General features: G+C 41.1%; 3 protein-coding genes and 2 non-coding genes across 8 annotated transcripts in view; 3 read left to right on the forward strand and 2 right to left on the reverse strand.

Moving 5' to 3' along the window:
• Positions 1-4,542, reverse strand: part of NDUFS1 (NADH:ubiquinone oxidoreductase core subunit S1) — a 33,692-nt gene extending 29,150 nt beyond the window's left edge. The window contains exons 1-4 of one of the 2 annotated variants that reach the window (XM_041737284.1): positions 4,404-4,465; positions 4,243-4,324; positions 1,396-1,460; positions 601-692 (exon numbers count right to left, since the gene is read on the reverse strand). In XM_041737284.1, coding sequence (XP_041593218.1) covers positions 601-692; positions 1,396-1,456 — 153 coding nt within the window. In that variant the 5' untranslated portion in view covers positions 1,457-1,460; positions 4,243-4,324; positions 4,404-4,465. Of the gene's footprint in view, positions 1-600; positions 693-1,395; positions 1,461-4,242; positions 4,325-4,403 lie in introns of both variants that reach the window. The other variant, XM_041737283.1, reaches the window with a different exon arrangement.
• Positions 4,543-4,738: 196 nt separating this feature from the next.
• EEF1B2 (eukaryotic translation elongation factor 1 beta 2) lies at positions 4,739-7,635 on the forward strand. The gene is made up of 7 exons (XM_041737288.1): positions 4,739-4,756; positions 4,992-5,140; positions 5,542-5,664; positions 6,300-6,426; positions 6,700-6,766; positions 7,200-7,325; positions 7,435-7,635. The coding sequence occupies exons 2-7, from the start codon at positions 5,061-5,063 to the stop codon at positions 7,587-7,589; spliced, it is 678 nt and encodes a 225-aa protein (XP_041593222.1). The 5' UTR covers positions 4,739-4,756; positions 4,992-5,060; the 3' UTR covers positions 7,590-7,635.
• On the forward strand, positions 6,543-6,620 carry LOC121480862. The gene has a single exon (XR_005985125.1). It is a non-coding gene; the product is annotated as a small nucleolar RNA SNORD51 (small nucleolar RNA).
• On the forward strand, positions 6,914-7,046 carry LOC121480863. The gene has a single exon (XR_005985126.1). It is a non-coding gene; the product is annotated as a small nucleolar RNA SNORA41 (small nucleolar RNA).
• Positions 7,636-13,490: 5,855 nt separating the features above from the next.
• The window catches only part of CMKLR2 (chemerin chemokine-like receptor 2), a 55,389-nt gene continuing 46,256 nt past the window's right edge, over positions 13,491-22,623 (reverse strand). For all 3 annotated transcript variants that reach the window (XM_041737287.1, XM_041737285.1, XM_041737286.1), the window contains one exon: positions 13,491-18,654. In XM_041737287.1, the coding sequence (XP_041593221.1) occupies positions 17,559-18,626 (1,068 nt within the window). In that variant the 5' untranslated portion in view covers positions 18,627-18,654 and the 3' untranslated portion in view covers positions 13,491-17,558. The remainder of the gene's footprint in view (positions 18,655-22,623) is intronic.

Consider the following 22,623-nt stretch of genomic DNA (forward strand, 5'->3'; position numbering starts at 1 on the left):
AGTCCTGGGATAGAGCCCCACAGTGGGCTCCCTGCTCAGCAGGGAATCCGCTTCTCCCTCTCCCTCTTCTCCTGGCTTGTGCATGCTCTCTCTCTCAAATAAATAAATAAAACCTGGAGGGAAAAAAAAATAACGGACTACCCTCCATTTACCTGCTTTGTAGGACACATTCCAAGAAATATTACTAAAAACTGCAAAGTTACATAAAGTGAAAAGCATCAAGCAGGTTCACAACAAAGATTATCTTTTCCCAAAACTTACCTATATTAACTTATAATTTATTTTTGGTAACTTCAAATTTCTAATAGGTATTTACTTGGAAGGTAGAACTGAAATAAAATAACGTATAATTCACTATGAAAGTCAGAAACAGATAAATGATAGCTCACTTTGAAATGCCAAGATTTTAAATCCAACTTATTTTAAGGTAATTTTATATAATTATAAAAATTTCATATAATTTTACTATCTATAATTGTATTATGAGCATTTATCAAGGATCTTAAAAACTTTAGATGTAAGCAGCATAAAAGAAATAAACTGGTATTCTTTTAAAAACCAGAACATACGCAAAAATAAAGAGTAAGAACATATGCCTACTTGGAGGACGGTAGTTCCTGGTTCCACCATGACAGACTGACCATCAACAAATACTTCAATTAAGTTGCTTGCTGTTGTAGCAGTTGTTCGAACTGACCATCAAAAGTATTGATATGAGAAATAAATTAACAGAGTTAAGTTTATTATAGCAGAAGATAATGGATTAATTCTATAATCTACAAGCCTAAAAATGTAAACCTGTAAAATACTGAATTAGACAAAACTTTTCCAGTCCTGAATACCAGATAGAATATGGCTATCCACTTTTAGTGGTAGTTTAAGCTGAAACTTTTAATACTACTAAAAATATGTTCAAGGGAATACCACTTTTCAAAAGCAGCAGGACTGCTTTTTCCATTCTGGCACTGATAGGCAGTTTCTACTACTTTCTATTCCATGACACCTTCTATAAACTGTTTAGTTCTATTTTAAAAATTACTCTAGCAGTGCCTGGGTAGCTCAGTCAGTTAAGCAGCCTACTCTTGATTTTGGCTCTGGTCATGATCTCAGGGTTGTGAGATCAAGCCCTCCATCAGGCTCCCTGCTCTGTGAGGGAGTCTGCTTGAGACAGTCTCTCCTTCTGCCCCTCCTCCCCCTGCTTGTGTGCTCTCTCTAAAATACATAAATCTTAAAAAAAAAAAAAAAAAATTCTATTCAACTAAGACCATTTGTTTCTATTTTACTTAAAACAAGTTAGAGTTTAGGTCTAGAAAAACTTTCAAGAAACATTCCGATAAACCAATCAATTTACAAAGACAGTAACTATACATGCAAATAAAAAAATAAAATACTCACCACATCCTTTAGGAGACTTAGAAAGGCCTACTAAGGCCCTTCTTAGAGGTATCCTTAACATATTGCTAAGAATAAAATGAAAAAGAGTTTTATTATCATAGGAAAAAATAAAACCCTAATTACAAACTTTTTGGTAATAACTCCTAAGTTTTAAACACTTCCCACACGTCATTTAATTGGTCCTTATGTTTTCCCTCAAATTCTAGAGATGAGAATATTCAGTTCCAGAGAGATTAACTGACTTGTACAATGTTAAGGAGCTATGAAGGAGCAACTAGTATATAAATCTATGTAAACGACAGTTTTGTGTTGTTTTCTTTATCAACAAATGATCAAATGTAAAACACTACTCTATACTAAGATAAATTCTAAGAATTACAGTGAGCTTACGACTAATACTATGTAAAATAATACCTACCTTTCTGCCTTCATTTCCTACAAATACTCATCCTAACATTCTGTGCTCTAAGCAGCTATCCACACTAACTGCTCTTGAGATTCTGAGCTGGCTCACAAATACCAGCCTTTTAAATGTGTGGAGTGCCATTTTCTGTGCTTAATACATTTATCTTATAGATTTGCAATTATATGTCTGTTCTACCCTCTCTATTATGGACTTCTTGAATATTTCTGTCTTCAGTGCCTATTTCCAAGGCTGGTACACAGTAAGCTCTAAAACAGTGGTTCTCAAACCAGGGACAGTTTTGTTTCCCAGGGAACATCTGGCAACATTGGGACCCACTATGGTCACAACTAGGGGAAAGGTACTATAGCATCTAGAGGGTAGAGGCCAGGGTGCTGCAAAACATCCTACAAAGCATAGGATGGTCTCCCATAATAAAAGTTTGTTGAATTACTAGAAGAAATTGGAGTGAATTATGTAACACCAATTAAAGATATACATAAGCAGAAAGCAAAGTTATCTGAACAGTTTTTATACATTCACTTGATCATAAGGGCTAAGTACTGAACTTTTTTTGTCCACTCACTTGATCAAATGGGCTAAGCAACTAAATTATAATTTTTCACTTGAAACTTCTAAAAATGGAAATGTGATCATAATTTATCAACATAATGACTTTCAAAGGTCAAAAGAGTAGAAGATAGTACCTATATCTAACTTTTAAGCATGAAGTTTCACATACCTATTATAGAAAAGGTATAATTAAAAACTTCATTAATTCACTTTAGTTAATTCATAAAATTCATTAATTCAGAACTTGTAATACTGAATTTGCACACATGAATTCTAACACCCACTACTGAGTAATTTTTTTGGTAAATCAGAGTTTCTGCTTCCTCACCTATAGATAAGAAAAAAATAATAATTCCTAGGCTGTGTTATTAGTAGGAGTGCAATAAATGTCAACTAAATCTGAATTCAATTCAGACAGTACTAGCCACTGAAATCAAAGTCCTCTTCTTTGGTACTCCCCCTTTGCGTACAGCCCACATTGTGCATATAGCTTTATTATTCCACCTACTAAATTATAGATTAGTAACCAATTTTAGTACCTACTAAAGTGTAAGCTCCTTGAAAAGAAATGGTGCAATTTGGTCATTTCCCTTTTCTGAAGACCTAGCCCTTGTAAAAATAACCATCAAATAATCTTACCACCAAGTTCCAAAATGAGTACCATCCGCCTTACTAAATTCTGTCGATGATATAAAGGTAAATCTGAGTTTGCTGAATTAGAGTAATGAGAAACTGAAAATCGATCAATATTTCATACAACAATGTAAACACTTTATTATTTTGTCTCCAATACAGGAAAAAGGTATTGCCCACTTTAGTTAGGAAATCAACCAGAATTAGGTTGTCTCTTGAAAATCCAGCATCAAACGGAAGAGTGCATTACCCCAATAGATGACAGTTTTCCAAAACTTTCCTTCATCAGCCCATCTTAAATTTCCTAACCTACTCTCCAGGCATATCATCCATTTTCTTCTTCTTCGTGGACTCATTTCTAATTTATAACAGACGTAAAATAACTGTCTGCTATATGAGTTATATCTCAAATCTCTGCCAGAAATTTCCACTTTCCTGAAAAAGCGCAGGCCTCTGACAGCCTCATAACACCCTGCACCATGCCGTTCGGTGGGGGGGGTGGGGGGGTGGAGAACGTTCCCTAACGAAACAACTTGGATGTTTTATTCATGTTTATTCATCAGAAACAGTTCACAGGGGCAGCAAATAGCACCGCCTGCAGCCCAGGGTATGATCCTGGGGACCTGGGATCGAGTCCCACGTCGGGCTCCTTGCATGGAGCCTGTTTCTCCCTCTGCCTGTGTCTCTGCCTCAATCTCTCTCTCTGTGTGTCTCTCATGAATAAATAAAATCTTTAAAAAAAAAAAAAAAAAGAAACAGTTCACATTTTCAATGCTCTCCCATCATTCTGGAGCAGAGCCGGGTCTAATCCACGGTCTTACGGTACATGTTAGAGCCCCACACGGCTGAACAACGTAGCTAGGTCATCTGCAGTGCGACCTTGGGCAAAGTTTTTAAATATCATTTTCCTCAGTTTCCCCACCAGGGAAAGGAATAAAAAAATAACTGCCCAAATAACTCAATGGACAAAAATGAAAAAAAAAAAAAATCCCCAGACGCATGGACGGCTGCTAAGGCAACGGCGGCCAAGGTGCTGGATTGTGTGTGTCAACTTGGGAAACCGCTGCCTTGAGGCCTAAGTCAGTTGACAGAAGTCCTCTCCCGGGAACGTCCTGCGTCTCCCTTGCAGAACGAAGGTCACTCCCACGCCTGCCTCCGCGCCCGCGGTCCCAGGGCCCCCAGGCTCTCCACCTGCCTTCCGCCCCAAGAGACCAGAGACCGCGGCCAACGGCGCTCACCTGCCGGCCCCGGGGGGTCCCGGAGGAGGCGGGCTGGGACGCGGCGCCCAGTCAAGGACAAGAGTAGGAGTCGCCGCCTGGCCTACAAGAAACCGTCTCGTCAAGAAGTCAACTCCTGTGGCAAGAGGCACCTCAGCCTTCTCCCGCAACCACGACCTCACCTTCTCGGCGGAGCCGCCAAAGCCGCTCTGCAGAACCGCCGCACCTTCCCAGCCCCCTCAGAGGCCCGATTGCTTATTCAACATGGCGTCCTCGGCAAACCGCCCGCCGGCCCTGGAGAACGGGAAGCCAGGAGGGACCAGAAACCTCAGATTCGAGAATTTCCCGCTTAGCGCGAGTTGGGCAATTTCCGGCAGCCGGACGGGGGGGCGGGGCGGAGGCCGGAGGCGGGAGGCGGGAGAGACGGTTGGGAACCGCAGTTCCGCCGGAAGTGGTCGGGCGCCTGAGGCCGAGCGTCTTCGGTCACCTCCGGCGCTTCGAGGGGCGGTTCCTGTAGTGTTCCGGAGCCGCGGAGGTACTAGTTTAAGGAATACTCTTTTTATTAGCTTATTTTTAAACACAAAGAAAGGCCGCTGGATAATTTGTGCGCCGTTCAATGCGGAGCTTCCGAGTTTTACGTGGAGGAATGAGGCTATTAGAGGACGTTGACCCTTAACCTTTGACCCCGTGCGGCAGAGGGAAACGCCTCCGTCTCTATATAAGGCGTTTTCCGGCCTTTTGCGGCCCTTTTTTCCTCTCCTCCCTCTTAGCGCTGGGCGCCGGGTGCCTCCCCTCTTCTCTTCCTTCGCTGCCGCCCGGTTCTTGGAGCCGCAGACGCTATGGGTTTCGGAGACCTGAAAAGCCCCGCCGGCCTCCAGGTGCTCAACGACTACCTAGCGGACAAGAGCTACATCGAGGGGTGAGGACGGGCCCGGGCTGGAGCCGGGCTGGGCCGGCCACGTGGCGCGGCCTCGGGCGCCGCTGGGGGCCGAGGGCTTCCAAGGGCGCCTTCTTTGCGTTGACTGGATTCCGCCACCTTTTCCGCGTCTTCCCTCGGCCCGTGGACGTAAGCCCGTAGGTCTCCGTCAGAGATGCGAGCTCTGAGGTCCACGACGTGGCAGGGATTCCTCGGGAGAGGGCGGAAAACCAAACACATGGCCCCCGATCCTGAGTTTAGCGTCGAGAATAAATCACCTTAGGTTGCCCAGTAGCAAATGGGCCAGCTCCCAGCGCTCAGCTTGGTGGCCGTGGCGTGTGTCATTTTCGTGCGGGTGGCTGTAGCCCCTCCCCTCAGGGCGTGTGTGACTTGCCTCCCCGCAGGTACGTGCCGTCACAAGCGGACGTGGCCGTGTTTGAAGCAGTCTCCGGCCCCCCGCCTGCCGACTTGTATCATGCCCTGCGTTGGTACAATCACATCAAGTCTTACGAGAAGGAAAAGGCCAGGTAAAGTGACCTGTGTGTTCACCTGAAGGACAGGAGGCTTCCTAAGCTTCAGGTCAGGATCTTTCACGTGACAAAATTGGACCCAGGCTACGTGAGTTTTGTTGGGGTGATGTAAGCTGAACTGGCTCTGGGACTTGAGAAGGCCGAGAGACTGAAGTCCTGCATTTTTTCACAGAACACGTAGAACCTGGACCACAGCAATTCAACTTTTCCCCACACTGCCCTGACACTGTGCCCGGACCCTGACCCGGGGGGCCCGCGTCCGGGGTGAGAGGGGTGGCTCATTGATTCAGTCCTTGGCCATTCTTCTGAAACTGCCAACAAGGGTGGAAGTTTGGGGAAGTGGACTCCAGTTCACTAAGAATGGAACTGAGCATACTTAATCTCAAACAGAAATACTCATACTGAAAGAGTAAATCATAGTGAGTATCGAACGTAATGTCTCACATGCTGCTAATGTTTGTTGGGTGAGGAGTTAAACGCACAACAGTATTTACCTGGGAGTGTTTACGGGCAAATTCTTAGTACCTATGGGCTCTTTGGATAGTGATGGAAACAAGTTCTCGTGTACTGTCTGAGAGTTTACCAGGGTAGTGGTGGTTGAACTTAAGTTTTGTTTTGTTTTTTTCCCCAAGCCTTCCAGGAGTGAAGAAAGCTTTGGGCAAGTATGGCCCTGCTAATGTGGAAGACACCACAGGAAGTGGAGCTACAGATAGTAAAGACGATGATGATATTGATCTCTTCGGATCTGATGACGAGGAGGTATGGCATAAGTTGGTGTGTAGATCGATGAGCTTAATCATAGGCTCTGTGGTGAAATTGCCTGGATTTGAATTCTGGTTTCACCCACTTCATTACTTGACTTATAAAAATTCTCACTGGTTATATGATGAATAAAATCAAATCACCATCTTTCGGCTGAGCTCCTGATGGATTTGCTTTTTCTGATAAAACTGGTCTTTGTTGTGATGGATTCATTAGCTTAAAGCTGAGGAACAACTGTCTTTGTGAAACATACTCTATTTTTCTTTATAGGAAAGTGAAGAAGCAAAGAGGCTAAGAGAGGAACGCCTTGCACAGTATGAGTCAAAGAAAGCCAAAAGTAGGTCATTTTTTTTTTAAATTTGTGCTGCTTTAATTTCATTTCATAATTGAGTAATCTTTTGAAGCTTGATTCCCAAAGTAATTGCCTCCGCATCGTTGACTAGTTCAGTATTTAAAAATCTGTGTACGTAGTTTTTCATAAAACTTCCACAGCTACTGGTCTGCAGCTGTTCTTACAGTAGCAGTTGTGGCATTCCTCTGTGGGAAAGAAACTGTTATGCAATTAAACACCTCTTTCTTAGCACAACGGAAAGTGGGCATATGAGTAACAAACATAAGTTGTATTCTGTAGTTTTGTTTGGGATGATCCATTAAGTTTTGAGATGATCCATTAAAAAACATTAAGATTTTAAGGGTGTCTTCAACTAAAGTGAAAAAACCTCACTGGGTGTCTGAATAATGTTGGTTGTACCTTTTTACCTTTTTTTTAGAACCTGCACTTGTTGCCAAGTCTTCCATATTACTAGATGTGAAACCTTGGGACGATGAGACAGATATGGCAAAATTAGAGGAGTGCGTCCGAAGCATTCAGGCAGATGGCTTGGTCTGGGGCTCTTGTGAGTTCAATCTTTGCTTTTTGAAAGTGACATCTGGAAGTTGCACAGTTAAAATGTTGCCAATCAATAGGGCTTTGCTAACTAAAATTTTTCTTAACGTTCTTTTCAGCTAAACTAGTTCCAGTGGGATATGGAATTAAAAAACTTCAAATACAGTGTGTAGTGGAAGATGATAAAGTTGGAACAGATATGCTGGAGGAGCGGATCACTGCTTTTGAGGACTATGTGCAGTCCATGGACGTGGCTGCTTTTAATAAGATCTAAAATTACATCGTAGATCATTGTCCTTAAATAAAAGCTTAAAAGACAACCCTTGGCTCTTGACTCTTACATAGGGTAGTTTTTATATTCCATTATGAAGGAAGAAATTCAATGGATATATAATTCACAAAAAATATAAATTTGGGTTAGCATTTTTGTATTTAGCCCAAAAGGGAGGACAAATAACTTTCTAAATACTATGAATTCAGATAGTTGTTGAGATTTTATGAATGGATAAATAGAAATGGACTCAATCTTCATATGTTTTCTGCTGTCAGTGTACAGGGATTTTTTTTAAGATTTTTTTATTCATAGAGACGCAGAGACACAGGCAGAGGGAGAAGCAGGCACCATGGCAGAGAGCCTGATGTGGGACTCGATCCAGAGTCTCCAGGATCACACCCTGGGCTGCAGGCAGCGCTAAACCACTGTGCCACCGGGACTGCCCAGTGTACAGGAATATTGCTTTTACCATAGTATTGCAAATTTCCCATTTGTTTTATTTTTTTAAGATTTTATTTATTCATGAGAGATAGAGGCAGAGGGAAAAGCAGGCTCCATGCAGGGATCCCCACGCGGGACTCCATCCCGGGTCTCAGGATCACACCCTGAGCTGAAAGCGGCGCTAAACTGCTGAGCCACCCGGGCTGCCCTCATATTTGTTTTAAATAGAAATTAGATGAACTTCACTTGTAGAAACTGTGGATTCAGAATTTCAACTAGATTTTTAGTCCTGTAGATTTGCAATGGTTCAGACCTTGGGCTTTTTGCAAGGAGTAATAACCTGGGCTGGTTTTCCTTGATGGGAATATTAGGGAGTACCTTAATGATGAAAAATGGGTCTATACATGTAAAATGTGTAAGACCCTACTGGCCACAGTGAATGTCCTTCGTTGGCTGGAAATAGATGGCCCAATGACTGAAGTAATTTGTAGTTATATAGGATCTTCAAGTTGAGTGTTTCTCCATACTGAAAAACCACACAATTAAAAATCCTACTTGAGGGCAGCTCAGGTGGCTCAGCGGTTTAGCGCCGTCTTCAGCCCAGGTTGTAATCCTGGAGACCCAGGATGGAGTCCCGCGTGGGGATCCCTGCATGGAGCCTGCTTTTCTCTCTGCCTCTATCTCTCATGAATAAAAGTCTTTTAAAAAAAATAAAAATCCTACCTGAGAGCAATACAGTATGGAATGGGGTGTGTGACCTCACTAAGGGACACCAAAGCCCAAAGGAGGGAAGTAAAGGAAGGATTCCCAAAGTTTGTTAAAAATTAACCATTTGTTAAGGCAAATCTTGAAAATTAAACATCATGCCTTGTTTACTGTAAAGGGAGAAATCTGTTTTAAGATTTTTTTATCTCAGAGCACAAGTAGGAGGAAGAGGCTTACCACTGAGCAGAAAGCCCAATGATGGGCCTGATCCCAGGACTCTAGGATCATGACCTGAGCCAAAGGCAGATGCCCAACTGACTGAGCCACCCAGGTATCTCCCATATTTTTTTTTCTAAAGGTTTTATTTGATGAAGAAGCACAAGCAGGGATGCTTGGGTGGCTCAGCGGTTAAGTGCCTGCCTTCAGCCCACAGGGCATAATCCTGGAGTCCCAGGATCAAGTCCCACATCAGGCTCCCTGTGTGGAGCCTGCTTATCCCTCTGCCTATGTCTCTGCCTCTCTGTGTCTCTCAAGAATAAATAAAAATCTTTAAAAAAAAACACACACGTAAGCAGGGGGAGCGGCTGAGGGAGAAGCAGACCCTGCTGAGTAGGGAGCCTGTTGTGGGGCTCCATCCCAGGACTCCAGGATCGGTCACTGAGCCAAAAGCAGATGCTTAACTGAGCCATCCAGGTGCCCCTAATTTTTTTAAAGATTTTATTTATTCATGATAGGCAGAGACAGGCGGAGGGAGAAGCAGGCTCCCTATGGGGAGCCTGATGTAGGATTCGATTCCAGAACCCTGGGATCACAACCTTAGCCAAAGGAAGATGCTCAACTAGCCACCCAGGTGCCCCGAGGCACCCCTAAATTTTTTTGAGAGAGCACAAGCAGTGGGGAGGGGCAGAGGGAGAAACAGACTCCCCATTGAGCAAGGAGCCCCACATGGGCCTTGATCCCAGGACCCTGTAATGACTGAGCCAAAGGCATTTGCTTAACCAATTGAGCCACTCAGGTGCCCTGATAGCTTGTTTTGTGTTTTTGATAATGATTTTTCAGTAGCACTATGTCATGGGAAGGAGGTTGTACAGGTAATTGATTCCAAAGCTGTGATTCATAAGCCTGGCTTGTGTGGAGGTGAGGACTGATTGGGACATTTTACTTGTATTTGGATATCAGTATATTGGATATCATTGTATTTGGATTACTTGTATATTGGATATCATTACTTGTATTATTACTTGTATATTGGATATCATTGTATTTGGATATTACTCCCTACTGGAGTAAAGGGTCTTCCATAAAAAAGGAGTGTTGCAGGTAAGTAGGTGAGGGCAGCTTTTGTTTTTAAGTAGTCTCCACACCAAAGTGTGGAATGCAATGAAAAGTCTTGAACTCAAGACCCTAGATCAAGATCTAAACCAAAATGAAGGTTGGAGGCTTAACTCGTTGAGCCACTCAGGCACCTCGGGAATTAATGACTTCTAAAAGTCTTATTTTGTGTTCTCAGATTAATCTGTAGACCAGAGATTAAATGATTTGTTTGAGATCAGAATTTTCCTAGCCAAACCAGGCAGTGCTATTCTTTTCCTCTCAATCTGATTTTCTTTATTTGGGAGACAACCCTAAATATGAGAAATTGTTTAGATTCTAAAGAAATATATTTAATCAGTACACCGATTTTGAAGGAAGAAGTAGGTAGGTACCTATAGGAGGTACTGATGACAACGTTCATCTTCACTAAGCAGTGTTTCCAACGTCATGAGAAAATTTCCAGTTGTCAGTGTCATGTGAGCCAGCAGAGGGCAGCACTTCACTTTCTGTAGAACCAGAGCCTAAGGATTCTGGAAATGTTGCCATGGAAAGATCGAGAGGTAGCAACCAGCGAATAGTAGCCCCAAATCATACACAATCATCATGTTAAAGGCATTGGGCACTAAATAGCTGGAAGAAGTATTAACAAAATGATAAAAACTAATGATTAAAAATACGGTTAAAAGTAAAAGGAGTTAAAAAATTTAGAGTGGATGTTTCAAACCACAGCTGTCTTGTAAATCTTAAAATGATAAATGAAGCATGTGACTTTAAAAATCTTGACCCCACAGCCTCACATAAATATATTTAGTGATACCTTTTAATTTTATATTAAAAAAATAAGATAATACAGTAACACAGTTCAAAGCAAGAAGTTAAACAGTGAAGTCTGCCCTCCCTACCCCAGGCCTCCTGTTTCCCTACATGAAAGCAACCAACGTCAACAGATTCTTAGGTCTTTCCCAACTAGTGTGAGATCATGGATGGAGTAATTGTAGCATACAATGAAAACTGTTTTGTACCTTTTATTTTGTCCATGAAAACAGACTTGGATGTCTTAGAGATTATATCTTGAATATTCCATGTCAGTACTTATAAAGCGTTCTCGTTTTCTAACAATTACATAATCCATTATCTCATATCTTATTTAACCATTCTATTTATTGGAGCTTCAGATTGCCTTTTGGTTTTCTGCTGTTCTAAGCAATGCTCACATTTGCATGTATACTGAATAACTTGTTTTCGAACCAATGGGCTCAGAAAGCCTAGGTAGACATAGAGAAAGATTTTTTGGTTTGTGTCAGGCTTTGGAGTATTAAGAAAAGATAAAAGGCCACCTTTTTTTTGTATGCCTCATAAGTGATTACAGTGCCTCAGACTGCAGTTATTTTTCATATTTGGCATCCATAACACAAGGCTGGGAACAGTGTGGGAATTAAAAATGATTCATTCAGTGTCACTATGTTAGATGCTATAAAAATACAAAAGAAGAGTCAAGAAAATTACAATAGGGTGGTGGCTCAAACACACATAAAATTGTTAAAAATTAGTCATTTTGTGATTAAGCAAGTAATCCAAAAGTACAGAGCATTACGGAAGGCTAGAATTGAAGAAAAAATTTTTTGGAGAAGCTGGGAATTGAGCTGGATGGACCTCGATCAGTGATTTGTTTAAATAAAAAAAAAAACAAAAAAACATTATTTCAGGAGGGGATTAAAAAGGAATAAGAATAGACAAAGAGACATTTATGAGGCAATTAGATGTATTGGGCTGGATTTTGCAGTGTCTGTTTGGGATTAGATAGGGTGGGGCCAGGTTGCACACCCAGGCCGGCTCCTTCTGTGAGGGCAGTGTGGGAGGTGGGGGACAGCCTTGAAGGTTTCAGAGCCAGAGAATGACAAAGGCAGACAGCTCTGACCTGGAGGTGGTGTGGATGGAAGCATGCAAATAAACGGACTGTTAGAATCCTAACATGAATGGAAACTGCTAAATTATGGCATATGTACTCCATGAAATATTTTATAAACAATATAATTAAAAAGTGACAGACTATAGCAATATTGAAAAATGTTGGAGTTTTTTCCCTATTATGAAAAGATAAGCTTATGGACAAAGACCAATACAAAAGGAGTTGCATTCATGTTTTGGGATCTATGTGTATTTTTTTTTCACCCAAACAAGTACAATTTGGCAATGGCAATTATTGTCCTTAGAAGAAAAAAAATATATATACGCCTCATACACAGTCCTTTTGTTGTTGTTGTTAAGATTTCATTTATTTATTCGTGAGAGACACAGAGAGAGAGGGGCAGAGACATAGGCAGAGGGAGAAGCAGGCTCCCTATGGGGAGCCCGATGCGGAACTCAGTCCCAGGACCCTGGGATCATGCATGACCTGAGCCAAAGGCAGATGCTCAAACACTGAGCCACCCAGGTACCCCCACACTGTCCATTTCGAACCCCATTATAAGCTATGAGATAAATAAAGCAGACACTGTTATCACCATTTATAGATGAGGAATCTAAACTCTGAAAGATGACTTGCCCGATGATTCACCTAGTGAGAGAGGAACTGAAACCCACGTCCTTGGCCAGGTAATGTGTTGGCAATTGAATGAAGAAACTTCTTCATCCGTGCTTTTAGACGATTTAATCCTATTTCATCGGTGTAACCCTTGCTTCATACCCTCAATTAGTGAGAGTGAGAAGATAGAGTCACCTAAGGGTAAATTGAAAATGGAAATTGAGACAGATAAACACATTCATTACATGCCCTGTATGGATGATAATAGTTGCATTTAAGAAGTGCCCCAATTGAGCATCTGTTGTTCAGAATGCCATTGGCCTGCATAGCTTTTAATAAAGTAAAAACCAAAGGAAAATGTTCATGGGCTTCTTAAATTCATTCCCAAAAGAACTGTTCTATGTAAGAATACTGAAGAACTAGGGATTACTATTCAAGCCAGACACCAACTTGGGAATCTTCTATCCTCACTCCATCCTAGAAAATGGGACCTTTCTTTTTTTTTTTTTTTTTTAACTACATTTCTGTTCATAATTTGTGTTTGTACATTTGCCCTTATTTCCTCATCTGCACTTGTTAAATTGTAGTCATTCTTCGAGATGCACTTCAAATACATCTTCCAAGAAATCTTTTATTCTGCTTCTTGCCCTTTGCAACCTCCAGGCACATATTCTTGGATAGCACTTATAGAGACAGAGAGGCAGAGACACAAGCAGAGAGAGAAGCAGGCTCCATGCAGGGAGCCTAATGTGGGACATGATCCCGGGTCTCCAGGATCACACCCTGGAACAAAGGCAGGCACTTAACCGCTGAGCCACCCAGGCGTCCTTTTTTTTTTTTTTTTTTTTTAAGATTTTATTTATTTATTCATGAGAAATATATATATAGAGAGAAACAGACACAGGCAGAGGGAGAAGCAGGCTCCATGCAGGGACCCCGATGTGGGACTCGATCCCGGGTCTCCAGGATCACGTCCTGGGCTGAAGGTGGCACCAAACCACTGAGCCACCCAGGCTGCCCGACTATCTCGTTTTAAAGTTCTCTGTGTAGCTACCTTATTGTTCCTATGAAATTTTGCGTTCATCCAAGAGGAGAGGATTTAACATTTACTAGGTCAGAAGATGCCAAGAATTTCACGGATGAATACCAGCTAATATTGATCAAGTTATTTCAAGAGCTAAGTACTCCTCTAAGTGCTTTACCACATTGCCTCATTTAATTTCTACAACAGCCCCATGTAGCAGGTCCTACTATTCTTATCCTTGCAAATGGGAGAGACAGGTCTAGAAAATTTAATTTATTTAGCCAATGGCAGAGCCCTGTGGTTTTTTTTTTTTTAAGATTTTATTTATATATTAGAGACACAGAGAGAGAGACAGAGACAAAGGGAGATGCAGGCTCCATGCAAGGAGCCCGACCCGGACTCGATCCGGGTTTCCAGGATCAGGCCCTGGGCTGAAGGTGGCGCTAAGCCGCTGAGCGACCCAGGCTGTCCAATTTAGCAAACGGCAGAGCCCTATGATGTGTTGGAGCCTTAATTCAAACTCAGATACTGAGACATCTAACATCTGGAACTTGCCCTCTTTAAAGAGCTGCTTTCCATTGAAAATGCAGGTCTATCTCATCATGTCTGTGCCCCAGTCCCTGAGAGCCTGGGATTCTTTGCTCTCCTGCCAGCTGGGCACTGAGCTCCCTCACTTCCTTTCCTTTTTTATTTATTTTTTATTTTTATTTTTTATTTTTATTTATGATAGTCACACACAGAGAGAGAGAGGCAGAGACATAGGCAGAGGGAGAAGCAGGCTCCATGCACCGGGAGCCCGGGATCGTGCCCTGGGCCAAAGGCAGGCGCCAAACCGCTGCACCACCCAGGGATCCCCTCACTTCCTTTCCTAATTGTTCCAATGCCTGTCCTGTCTTCTAGCCTCTGTCCTTATACTCATTCATCCTGCTCTTAATCATAAGACCCCTGGAAAGCCCCACTCACCAGATTCCAACTGCCAAGGGAGAAGACTTAGAGTCCCCAGTCCTAGGTCCAATGCTACTCTTTGGATCTTCCCTCAAACTGAGAATTAAACATTAACTCCTGTCTCTGCCCATAAGTACTTGTACTGGTTGCTACTTTTCAGTAGCAGATTTGTTACATCCCCACTATCAACTATTTTAAAAACCACTGAAACTAAGGTTTTTAGCCCAAGGTCTAAGGACTCTCTGATATTTTATTTAAAGCATGTTTAAAAAAAAAAAAAAAAGCATGTTTCTAGAGAGGAGTCGCATCACATGCAACTCACGTCTTGATCTTGGGGTTGTGAGTTTGAGCTCCACTTTTGGGCATAGAAACTGCTTTAAAAAAAAACATATTTGTAGGGAAAGGACTTGTAACTTTCCTTAGATTCTCAAATGAATTCAAGTTCTCTAAGACCTTTGTAAACCTTCTGTAAAGCATTTTTTTTTTTTTTGGAGATTCCACTCCTCATATCAAACATTAATACATACTGAAAGCCCATCTTAAATATAAGTTTTTATATAATTATGTAACATTTCATTTGACTAATTGACATAAAGGTATATTTTATAGATGTGTAATGAAGTACTTATTAATTTTGACTTTTAAAGTTTCCCTTTTTTGTATTCTAGAGCCAATCATATTTTTTTTTAAAGATCTCAAATATTTTCATAGGCCCTTGGTAAGCTCCTGCTTACTAGGTGGTAACACCACCTCCTCCATCGTTTTCTTCTGCCCTTGGTTGCTTAATCCCCTTCCTGCTCCTCAGCCTTCCACTTTCTCCCACAGCCTTGACAATCTCTCCATTTGCTGAAACTAAGGATGAGCCTGAGGAATTCTCTTTGTCTTCAATCCTCCAGCTTTTCTCCTGATCCTGGGAAATCAGGGCTTGTCCCTTGAAGGTGACAAGGAACCTTCAGAGTGGAATATCTGAAACCCCAATGTTAGAGGGGACAGACACTCACAATGAGCCTTTCTCTTCATGAATTCCCTCCATACTGGTATGGCACAAATCAAGAAATTTGGGAATGAAAGAAGTTTGGGATATGCTGTGTTATGCCACATATTTGGGGGGAATAACTTCCAAAACTAGATCTGATTTTTGCATGGGCTACCAGTAAAGAACATAGACAATAAGTGATCCAAGATTAGCATTTCCAAAAGCTGAAAGATGAAATAAAGGATACTGACTCAAGAAATAACACAGCTCCCCTCCCAACTTTCAAAATTAAAATCAACAAATTATGGAAAATTAAATGTTTTTTAAAATTACAGTGAGTAGCAGAGTCTGTAGTCATAAAAGATAAAGGTACCAGCAGAGACAAGGGACAGGAACAGGATTTTAGGAAATCCCCAAAGCAAGAAACCCCAATGTTTCTTCCCTTCTGTACCGGGGGTTATCTCTTCTCTCCGAACAATCTACACTTTCCTTGGCTTTCTTATGGCACTGACTACTGTCCATTTCATTTTAGCATTGTTTTTATGCAGGTTTAATCTCTAGACTTTCTAAACCATTAAGTGCCATATGCATCTGTATACCCCTTAGACACTCGTCTATTTGCTAAAGGAATAAATGAATATGGGCAGCCCGGGTGGCTCAGCGGTTTAGGGCCACCTTCAGCCCAGGATCGAGTCCCACGTCGGGCTCCCTGCATGGAGCCTACTTCTCCCTCTGCCTGTGTCTCTGCCTCTGTGTGTGTGTGTGTCTCTCATGAATAAATAAATAAAATCTTAAAAAAAAAAAGGAATACATGAATAGAGGTCAAAATACCATTACAGTCTAAAATGCAACAGACTTGCACTATGAAGAGGTTACTGACTTAAAAGTATACTTTATTGGTCTTGTACTGGTGTCTACATCAATATAGTTATAGGAATAGAAGATAGAAATATATCAATGCCATACATGCTTTCTTTTTCTGAAATCATTCTGAGATTGGGCTTGCCTATCTACTATCTAGATGTCAGTGTTTTATGTTTACCCAGAATTTTCCAAAAACAGTATTTATAATGATATCATGAAGGATTAAAGATAGGAGCATATCTCCATTGGCTCCATTGGTGGGGTCTACATCACCTCCCCTTGAACCTGAGCTGGCCTGTGACCGCTTTGACCAAGAGAGTACAGTGGATGTTATACTGTGTCAGGGGCAGGCATAGGCCTTAAGAGTACTAAAAATGTCCACTTTGGTCTCCTAGAGACTTAAACTGCCATATAAGAAGTCTGGCTACCCTGAGCTGCCATACTGGAAGAGCTGTGTGAAGAAAAAAAAAGAGAAGGGATAGTAAGGCAGAGGAGACAAGCTGTTCCAAAACCCAAGCCATTTGGGTCATCCCAGTCCAGCTGATGCTTCAGACCTTATGAAGCAGAGAGATGAACCTCCCTTCTGTGCCTTGTTTGAATTTCTGACTCAGAATTGTGAAATATTATAATAATGCATTGTCATTCTAAGCAACTAGATTCTGGGACACTTCATTAAGCATTAATAGTTCATTAATAGTTCACAATGTTTTAAACTACCATAATCGACTATTACTTTAATTTATAAATGTATATACATAGATTTCATGAAATAAAGAAATTAAGTACATGTTGCATTTTAAAAATATATCTTATAGGTTACTAGTGCAAAATTAAAGTGAGCTTTGGCATGTATGTTAACATTTTTGAAATGAATTAATCATATTTAGCATTAAGATTTAGGACTTCAAAGTCATTAAGATTAAAAAAATAATAACTGATATTGCATCAACAGTAGTTACTAATCCACAATGGTATAATTAGCAAGAGTGATAGATAATTTGCAGGCGAACAAATGAAGATCTTTCCTAAGTTCTATACCCACACAAAAATGTAATGTCACTAAACTGATTAACAAACAGAGATTGTTGGTACTGTCCCTTGGAACCAAATAACCTGAAAGCATTTGTCAGGGAACCCACACAAAAACCTTATACTGATTTGTGGAAGAATAATAATTCACTGAGCTGTTTCCAGGAGACACAGGTTCTTGGTCTCAGAGTTCCTGAGCTGTTCACTCACTGTGCCAGAACAGCTGACCTCCCACAGTGTGTGCTTTAGTATTTCAGCAACTGAGGCCCGGAAGCGAGTTTGGAACTTCTTACTAATTAGGACATAAAGGATGGGGTTCAAACAACTATTGAGGAATGCCAAGCCAGTGGAGAGGGGGATGCCGGCCTGAAGCACCTGGTGGAAATGGCTATTGTGGTGGATTGTGAGCTCCCAAATGCTAAACAGGTGATAAGGAGTCCAGCAAATCAAAAAGGCCATGACCACAGCTAGGATGGTCCAGAAATGCTTACTGGAGACCAGGATGCTTCGCTTCCTCACCTTGAAGATGAGACACAAGTAGCAAATGCTCATTGCTAGCAAGGGGAAGAGGTACCCAACAATAAATTTCACCCAGGTCAGAACATGGTGCCTCATCAAGGTAAGGTCAGGATCATGCTCATGGAAATTGTTATAACAAAGAGTGTGGTTATTGAACTCCAGAGTGTCCCGGAAGTATAGAGCAGGACCACCCATTAGAGAGGCCAAAAACCAAATGAATATAATAACAATCAGGGAGTTCTTCAGGGTTCGGTGTCGATGAGATACAACAGGATGGATCAAGTGGATATAGCGGTCCAGGCTGATCACTGTAAGGAAAAACACACTAGCAAACATGTTCAACTGGGCAATAAAGGAATTGGCCTTGCACAGCCAGATGCCAAAGGGCCAGTGGAAATTCATGGCCACATAGGAGATGTACAGAGGTAGGAAGAGAAGAAAAATGAAATCTGCAATAGCCAGATTGAGGAACCAGAGAGTGGTGACCGTCTTCTTCCACTTGAACCCCGTGAACCAAATGACAATGGCATTTCCTGGAATGCCCAGAATAAATGCTAAACAGTATAACACCAGGGAGACCCAATGAACTGCTCCCACGTGGCCTTTCTCCTCCAAATCAGACTCTGAGGAGTAATATTCCAGAGTATAGGAATAGTTCTCGAACTCTTCAAATAATCTTTCCTCTAGATCTTCCATGACCTTGTCAAGTGGAGAATGAGGATATCTATAGAAGCAAATTTAAAAAGAAAGAAAACTTTTAAAAGAAGAGGAAACATTTGGTGAATAAAGAACATGTGGATAAAAATACTTCATCTGATGTACTGGATGTAAATAGTATAATTTTTGGTAAGGCTTTTTATTATATTCTAGGCATCCACATCTTGGTGTACCTCAGTTTTGCTCTCATTACTCTCAAATCCAGGAGATCTCATTTTTGCAAAGTATTCAGTAAGTGCTGAATTAAACCGATTAACTCTACAGGTACAATTCCACTATCTGTAATGCTAAAGGCCTGACTAGAGAAAATCTAAGATTCAATAGGCATTTAGTAGGCTCTGACTCTGCATTATTATTTTATGGAAGATACAAAAGAAAACAGGTGAATACTTAGGTGGTGATGATTCAAAGCCTTTCAAAGTCAGTTATACTGTGACTTCCTGAGCTCTAGATGAGAGTTCCCACTGCTTCATCAATCCACCCATCCAGATGTCACAGGCAAGTACTAGAGATTTTGACATACTATTTTGTACCCATGAATGGTGTGGTTTGATTCTATATTTATGAATGCAAATATGTTCATAAGAATTACATAAGTATGGAAGGCTTTTTAACCAAAAAAGTATCTTTTGGAGTAAAATTGATTATGACCTTTTAATTTTGGTATCAATTTTCTATAGAATGCCACTAAGCTTTATTTAAATTTTTATTTTATTGAAATTCCTTTGTTTCAAATTAATTCAGATTATCTTCTACATTCACAACAAAATGTGATCTATTAATCAGTTTTATTTTATTCTTGCCCATGCCCAATTATCTATTATAATTTCACCCAAAGTTAAGTTTTCTTTCGTGGCCTTTTATTCCCTCCTATCAAGACCAGTTTTTCTGGGTTAAGAAGAGGTAAAAGTCATTTTTACAATCAAAACAAATTTACTAGGTACAATTTTAACTACATCAATTTTATTTTGTGTTATTTCTGTTTGTTAGTATTCAAAATGAAGAAGAAAGGAGATGAATAATTGTATTCATTTCATGGAGCTACAATAATTACTGGGGCAAACATAAGATATGGGATTATAGTAGGGTTAGAATGAAGAGGTCAAAATATCTAATGTTGCTCAGAGACAGCTCATATTCTGTTCTATTAACATTGAATTCATCATCCTATCTCAAATTGTTTGAGGAATCTGGCAGGACATAATTAAAAAATAAAAGCAATTCATTAGCATCCTCCCAATCCCAGGCCCAGTCACCTTCTCTTTATTTTTCAATATTCAGCTTAAATGCCACCTTTTCCTGGAAATATTTCCTGACAATACCTTCTTCCAGATAATTATACTATTATTATAAATAATAGCCAATGTTATTGAGAATTATCTTGGTGCCAGGCATAAATGGTCTAATTTGATCCTTATGAAAATCTTATAAAGTAGGGATGCCTGGGTGGCTCAGTGGTTGAGCAACAGCCTTTGGCTCAGGTCGTGATCTCAGGGTCCTGGGATTGAGTCCCGCATCAGGCTCACCATGGGGAGCCTGCTTCTCCCTCTGCCTGTGTCTCTGCCTCTTTTTCTGTGTCTCTCAAGAATGAATAAATAAAAATGTTTTTAAAAAAATGAAGTAGGTAAGTAGTACTATTATTATTCCCATTTATAAGAAAGGACACTGAAGTTTGCAGAAGCTTAGTGACTTGTTCAGGATAACACAACCTCTAACTGAAGAGTTAGGATTTCAACTCAAACCTGTTGGACCGAGAGCCTGAGTTCTTAGCTACTGTGACATTGTTATGATATTAGACCCTTACTGTACTTAATACACAAAATTGTCATTCATTTATCTTTCATTTCTGTCCTATCAAACTCTTAACTCCTTGAGAACAATGGCTGTCATCTCTGAATCACAGGTGCCTAGAACAAGTCGCAACATATCACATGGGCTGAATAAATGATTGGCCCTGCTACAAATCCTGTTCAGAACCAAATGTAATAGAGTTTGTGAGTTCACCCCTAAGTCACTGTCACTGCCAGAATCTCTCTGACCTTGACCCACAGTTCCATCCCCGATCTTGGCTTTTTTCTTGACACCAAGTGTTTTCCTTCATGTATCCTATTCAGTGAGCAAGAATTGGCTCCTTCCTTCCTTCCTTTCTTTCTTCCTTCCTTCCTTCCTCCCTCCCTCCCTTCTTATTTTATTTATTTATTTATTTATTTATTTATTTATTTATTTGACAGAGAGAAAGTGAGCACAAGCAAGGGGGGGTGGCAGACAGAGGGAGAAGCGGGCTCCCCACTGAGCAAGGAGCCCATTGTGGGGCTCGATCCCAGGACCCGGGAATCATGACCTGAGCCAAAGGCAGATGCTTAACCCACTGAACCACCCAGGCGCCCTGACTCCCTTCTTTCTGACCTTTTCTTGCAGGTCTGACCTTACTCTGCCCACTGCTCTTGGTGGCTGATGCTCCCCAATGTCGTATCTTTTCTAGCCCAGTGTTTAATTCCCTGTCTCCATTTTCTGCCTATCTACTGGGACACCCTTCCTTCTTGGTGCCTATGACCTTTCAGGCTATTAGGAATGCTGAAACCTTAAGCAATAAAGTAGAAGGAACCTCATTCTTAAATACAGAGAGCCAGTGGAAGACCCCTAATCCCACTACAAGCATTTCCTCACCAAAAGTCAGAAGTCTCCCCCTTCTAATGCCATTACTGCCCCTGCTGGGCCAAAATGATCACAGGGCATCCTGAAGGAAACCAACCACCTCTCTTCCCAGTTCTCTTGGTTAGGGTGGGGAAGACGAGTCCTCAAGAGATGAGTGATCTAGCTCGTCCGTTTCAGAATCCCTTCAAACAGAAAACTCTGTATCAGAGAGGTCCCCAATATTCCAGAAAGCAGATGAGTTGATTAGACAGAAGGTCCAGTTAGTTCAAGCTTGGAGAACTATCTTCAAGAGTTGCTGAATGCTGCCCAGCTGAAATCTTCACAGGAAATATAACCTAGGAATTCCCCTGTGACTTAAAGCAGATGTTTCTGTGTGGTGGCGATGGTAAGGGATATGGGTAGGATGGAGAAAAGAGAAGTGAGGTAGAATTCAGCAACCCCTAAGTCCTTGGACAGACACAGTTAACCCTAAAGGACATATTCTTGTTTAATTATTATACCTTGTTTATATGTTGCTTTACAGTTTATTGGCACCTGCGGATCTAAGCAAGTTTCCAGATCTCACATCTACCTACATATCTAGAGACCAACTATATTAGTTTTATAGAGCTGACATGACAAAGTGCTCTAAGCTTAAAATTTTTAAACAACAGAAATTTATTGTCTCATAGTCTGGAGGCTAGAAGTCTGAAGTCAGTAGGGAGAGTGGTTTCCTTCTGAGGGAGGTCTGTGAGGGAGAACCTGTCCCATGCCTCTTCCCTCGCTTCTGGTGATTTGCTAGCAAACTTTGGCCTTTCTTGGCTTGTACCTGTGTCACCCTAATCTTCGCCTTCATCACCGCATGGTGTCTTTGTGTCCAAATTTCCCCCTTCTATAAGGACACGAGTTATACTGGATTACAACCCACCCTCATGATCTTTTTTAAACTTGATGACCTCTGTAAAAACCCTAATTCCAAAAAAGATCACATTGTGAGATACTGGGAGTTAAGATTTCAACATATCCTTCTGAGGGGGGCACAATTTGACCCAGAACTGGTAACCACCATTTCCAAAGTATAATCATTCATTCAACACTTAGTTAGCAAGTGCCTACATTTCTCAGGCACTATTCTTAATTGTGCTTCTTCACTAAATGAGAGAATTATTTCTTCCCTCTTAGATTTTAGATTCTAGCAAGAGGAGACAGTAAAAATAAAAAAAAAAACATAAAAAAGCAAATTACATAGTGTGTTGAAAGATGGGAAGTGCTAAGGAGAAACTGGGGGCAGGAGAGAACAGAATAAAGGGAAAAGGAAAGGTGATTCTAATTCTCAGTAAGG

The sequence above is a fragment of the Vulpes lagopus genome, chromosome 22 (assembly GCF_018345385.1).
Source record: "Vulpes lagopus strain Blue_001 chromosome 22, ASM1834538v1, whole genome shotgun sequence".
NCBI lineage: Eukaryota > Metazoa > Chordata > Mammalia > Carnivora > Canidae > Vulpes > Vulpes lagopus.